Source organism: Esox lucius, chromosome 8 (genome assembly GCF_011004845.1).
Source record: "Esox lucius isolate fEsoLuc1 chromosome 8, fEsoLuc1.pri, whole genome shotgun sequence".
NCBI classification, from domain to species: domain Eukaryota; kingdom Metazoa; phylum Chordata; class Actinopteri; order Esociformes; family Esocidae; genus Esox; species Esox lucius.
This window is the reverse complement of record NC_047576.1, coordinates 25,473,211-25,478,375: the sequence shown is the minus strand read 5'-3', so window position 1 is coordinate 25,478,375 and position 5,165 is coordinate 25,473,211. Positions and strand designations below refer to the sequence as shown.

Here is a 5,165-nt window from a genome sequence, read left to right as displayed (position 1 = left end):
CACCTCTGAAACCTCAAGTATTTCCTGTGTTTTTGTTTGTCTTACCTGCTATGTGTAACAGTTGTTGTCAGTATAGGAGCACCTGCTGTTTCAACATCACATTTATCCACTTCCATCACTACTGAATACACAGGAGTCTATAGAATGGAGCTTAACCAATCAATGAATTATTCTGCTGTTATCACAGGACAACCAAGTAGCCTGCCCGGTTAGCCCATCGGTTAATGTTAGGATGTGTGGCAGTGTACGTTAAACAAACAACTCAGTTTAGTCATTTAACAGCTCTTTAATTGGTTAGCTTGTTCCGGTGGGTATGTGTGCTGGTGTGAGTGTCACTCGTGGGCATTCATCACGACTGCTGTAGTAGTGTATGAGAAGGGACTCAGCAGCAGAGCCAGGGTGTAGTGACGATGGCCCTCTGCGTGAGCCTCGAACACCACCTGTTTACAAACACAGGGTACATCAGTTTATACTTCTGTTAAATCAGGCCCGCGCCAAACATCAAGGAAAGCAGATGACTTTTGGCCAACTTGCTCTGTGAACTCCACAGAGAACAAACATCACGGTAGAGTGGCCAGCAAAAGCCTTTGATGCAGGTCAAAGACAGTGTGCTGTTTCAAGGAATTTAATCACATTGCAGGTTTGTGGTTTATGTTGTTACTTTTTCAATTATTTTCCCTCATACCAACAATTTAATGATTTTTACTGGGTCCGAATGTTTACATGGTTTGTTTTCTCTTCTGTGTAGTACTAGATGTGTATTTCTACAATACTTTTTTTATGAATTTCTTCACAATATTCAGCTGTAAATTCTAATTAAAATGGAGACGGGACACCATAGTAAGATCAATCTGAATGCTTACATAGCTTTACAGAAACTGATATTCGTGCTACAAAACCTACATAATATTGAGAATGTTGTGTTGAGGGTTCTCACTTCTGCTGTCTGATGGAATGGTGTGGTTCCCTGAGACTTCCAGTAGGCCTTAGTGTCAAACTCCACACGGTACACCCCCGACTGAAAGTCCTGCTCTGAGATCAGATTATGCACCTCACCCGTCACGTCTGTCACTCTGAGGGAGGATGCAGTTGGTTGAAAAATATTCTAAATAATATCATTTGTTTGGTGTGTTAATATACTGTATGTTATAAATTATGAACAACTCATGTCCAGAATCGTATATACACACTACTGTAGATAGAGCATCCTTGTGCATACATACCCACTAGCCACCTGTGCCCAGGTCATTCCATTAGCGTCTTGTCGGGAGACTTTCAGAGCCACGGAGCCTGCCGGTATGCCCTTCACTGCGTCCAAAATCTTCACCATCAATGGGCAGTGAGCATCTGACTCGCCATGTCTGTCCTGACCCACAAACCACAACCAAAGCCAGTATGATAACGATAATACGATTCATGAACAGTTTCACAATACCCACCGTATTTAACACTGATGAATTGTTGTGAAAAATAGATTTGGGAATACTTTCTGTGGGGGCAACATATTCCCAAACATGCCATTACACCCACCTCCCTTGGCATGTGGTTCTTACTGTCCACTAAGGCATCCTACCTTTAACTAATCCCACAGGTGTGTCTGCCTTTATTTTGGCAAAATGTTTTCTGCCTTTTGGACAACATGGGTCCAAAAGAAGCGTGGCATTCCGAGTTTGCAAAGAGATACTAAACCGGACATCCTGGAAACTAGACAGACTGACCACACAAATATAAACACTTAATACCAGACAGACAGCTTTGGTTATCAGTTGGCACCAAGCATTGGAACACGTAGCTATGCTAGACACAACACTGCCAACAGGGTCAGAAATACAGACATCGCACCACTAACCATGATAACACAACAACTCAAACAGGAACCGAGTAGCTTGCTCTAATACATCACTGCTGGTCAGATATGACAAAAGTAACATACTGTATTGTACTGCATTCTGACTACAAAAATATAGGAAAACAAGTGTGGGGAGAGAAATGCTCAGAAACCTGTGGAGTACTTTTCCAGTTACACTGTGGGCTTTTCTTACTTGTACATTTCCTTAAGGAATTTGGTAAGTAAATAAACACCCCTTAACATCCAGTGGAGAAGCCAGTGATTGGAGTGTACATTCTTCAGTGTTCACTACAGAGACAGGTAAAACAACTAAATGAACATTTGTTTTTGGTAGGTAACAATGTTGTCTGCAGATTTGTTTACTTTTACTTCCATTTCAATGGACAAATAATTCAGTTTGACGGCATGTTGCCTACTAAAGTCCATTTAAAGATGCTGTCTGTGATTTCTGGCCACTTGTAAAAGTGGTGCAGTTGGACCAAAAGGGGTCTCAGAATTTTTGTTGTCATTTATGTGCTTGATTTGGGCTCGTTCTTATCAATATCACTATTAATACATTATGCACATATAAAAAAAACAACACATCCAGCCCAAAATGGGAGGTTTACATTTTTTTGTCAATGTTAAGTCCTGGAGTGCATCTTGTGTTCTTCCTCATACTCATTTCCTTCCACTTAATTACATTGCTAATAATAAACATAAGAAAATGAACCTTCTATAGTACACACAACTAGACCATTGTCTATAAAACATAACCAGTTGGCACACAGAGCCAACTGATTACAGCTTCACAAGACATGAAACCAGTTGTGAAACAAAATAATTAGAATATAGACTCCACTCATATCCTTTGAAATATGAAAGATTGAAAAAGACTTTGTGCTAAGAAATCGCTTTAAGATATTTAACACCATCATGCCGTTTTGTAATGTCTGAGCTTTGGACTTCGAGAATAGAAAATGCTAGGTAAACCCACGCGGGGTATAACAGGAACATTCTGTTCCAGTACTCCCATGTAAAATGGGGGAGGAAAGTGTGAGACCTGCATTTTCAACTCTGATTTGAAACAATTTCCAGGATTGTTGGTGGACAAGAAGGTCAAAGTTCAGGTGTGGGACCGCACGAGCAAGTGGTGATGTGAGGTCATCGACCGTGTAGCATTCTATCCCAAACTGATCAACAGTACTGCTCGTAATAACTGCCGATGTCTGATCATTTAACTTATAATACAGTAGAAATATTTGATATGACTAGATATTACTTTCCTTGTACTGTAGGGTCCATAGCTAACAAACTACGTCAATTATTCTTTATTGTTTCTATATTTTTTTATCTATGATTTGCATTGCTTTCTATTTCTATTTTCACATATATTTACATTTAACACATGCTGTTAGCCCAACCTACAGTAGAGGATGCATACATTCTCAACAGGGCCTTAAACCAACTTTCTGATATTTACTCCTAGTAAAAACTGGCATTGTATATTGCTGCATGTCCTTAGATGTTTGTGACCCCAATCACATTTCTATCTGCAACCTTAAGTTTAGGAGGTTTAGAAATGATGTTGACTGCTCTTTGGGAGAATCTGTGGGAGATCTGCCACTCCCATATGAGTTGAACCTGACTAATGTACTAACCTGATGTCTTTGCCAGTAACTGCAACTAACACTAAAACCACTCCCATACGGAAAATAAATGTATTTTAAATATATTTTTGCAATGCAAAATGTATGTAGAATGTATGCTGAATATATGTCGAATACATTTAACTTAATTCAAAATACATTTCATGTATCAAAATTTATTTCACCTTTTATTCTGAAATGTATTTGAAAATGTATAAATACATTTCAGTTTTGTCCAAATGTATTTCACCGTCAACAATGCTCTCATTACAATTGTAATGTATTATAGAAAATACATTACAAAATGTATTTTGAAACCCATATTAAACTGCATTTTCCAGGTCCAAATTTCATCTTAGTCACAAATATAGTCTAATGCATTAAGGTAAACTTGGTAATACCACTACTTGCCTCTCTTATCAACCTAATCCTGTTTGCTGTAGTGGTTAGTTCTCCTGACTGTGGCTCATAAGGTTGCAGGTTCGAAACACCATCTTGCTGATTTTCCGATGGATTTAGACATGCATTTCAAAAATGCCTAAAGTAACTTTTTTACAAATAAATTTAAGCGGCCAATTTCAAACATTTTGACATATATTTACCAAATGTATTCAGGAATATATTTTCCAAATGTGTTCGGAAATATATTTTCCAAATGTATTCAAAAATATATTTAAAATATATTTATTTTCCGTATGGGCTAAGCATGTGATCAGAACAATGGACAGAAACATGAGGATAGAGGCTCACGTAAGAACATCTTCTGTAAGAAATGATCTCAGGGCTTTTATTACTCCACTTACTGGCAGGCTAATTGTGAACAGTGTTGCTGTCACTGCTGTTTATTGTTGGTTACAATTAGTTCATGCTTATGGGAATCAAACTCACAACACTGGTGTTGCAATCACCGTGCTCTTGTGAGTGAATTACATATTTATAACAGGTTAACTACCCTATTAAAGACAACAGAACAGTTCTGAGTCTACTGTATATAGAATAGATTAGTAAGAAAGTTCCAGTAAGATGAGGTTCAATCAGTGCATTGCGCTGGAAGTTTGCTCTGCGTGTTCTCTACACACACTAACGCACATGGTGTTATAACAGTGTCTGAGGGTTTCTATGTTCAGGTTCTGCAGAAAACACAAGGATAAACACTAGACGTATTCAGTATTCTCCATCTGTATACGAACAATAAAACAGCAACTTATACAAGTATTGGCAACAGGCCCTGCACTGAATGGCATTGTTGCTCCTGACAAAAACAGACTTGCCCACACACATACTCACCACTGGGGCGGAGCTACAGAGCAGGAGCGCAGTAGCTAGCAGCACACAGAGCAAAGATCTGTCCATCTGGAGCGATGACTGCTTGGTGGCTCTGACACAGGCAGACTGACTGGTATAGAATTAGGTAACACACCCTTATCTGGTACCTTTATACCCTCACCCCCTCTCCCCCCCCTCACCTGCCTACTGCCTGAACAAGGGAGCCTGTGCCTACATCTGTTGAACTAAGTCAATAATGAGGAATCAGTAACTCTCACATACAAACCGTGCTTTGTGGCCATTTATAAAAATGGGATTAGGTAAAGGATAAGAGGATAATGTACATGCCAGTCTTAGATTACAGATTATTCTGGAAAAACAATGGATGGGTCTAATTCAGCGGCGGATATAACTGTCACCTT

The 5,165-nt window shown here is 39.1% G+C and overlaps 1 protein-coding gene across 2 annotated transcripts; it reads right to left on the bottom strand.

The window, feature by feature from the left end:
* Positions 1-266: 266 nt before the first annotated feature.
* On the bottom strand, positions 267-4,894 carry ttr (transthyretin (prealbumin, amyloidosis type I)). 2 transcript variants are annotated; one of them, XM_020049068.2, is made up of 4 exons: positions 4,765-4,894; positions 1,224-1,366; positions 904-1,073; positions 267-440 (listed from the first exon to the last, which is right to left on the bottom strand). In XM_020049068.2, exons 1-4 carry the CDS (start codon positions 4,828-4,830, stop codon positions 295-297), a joined length of 525 nt encoding a protein of 174 aa, XP_019904627.1. In that variant the 5' UTR covers positions 4,831-4,894; the 3' UTR covers positions 267-294. The 2 variants fall into 2 exon arrangements, with proteins under 2 accessions (XP_019904627.1, XP_010870615.1); XM_010872313.4 differs by having other exon boundaries at positions 938-1,073.
* Between the last annotated feature and the right edge of the window lie 271 nt (positions 4,895-5,165).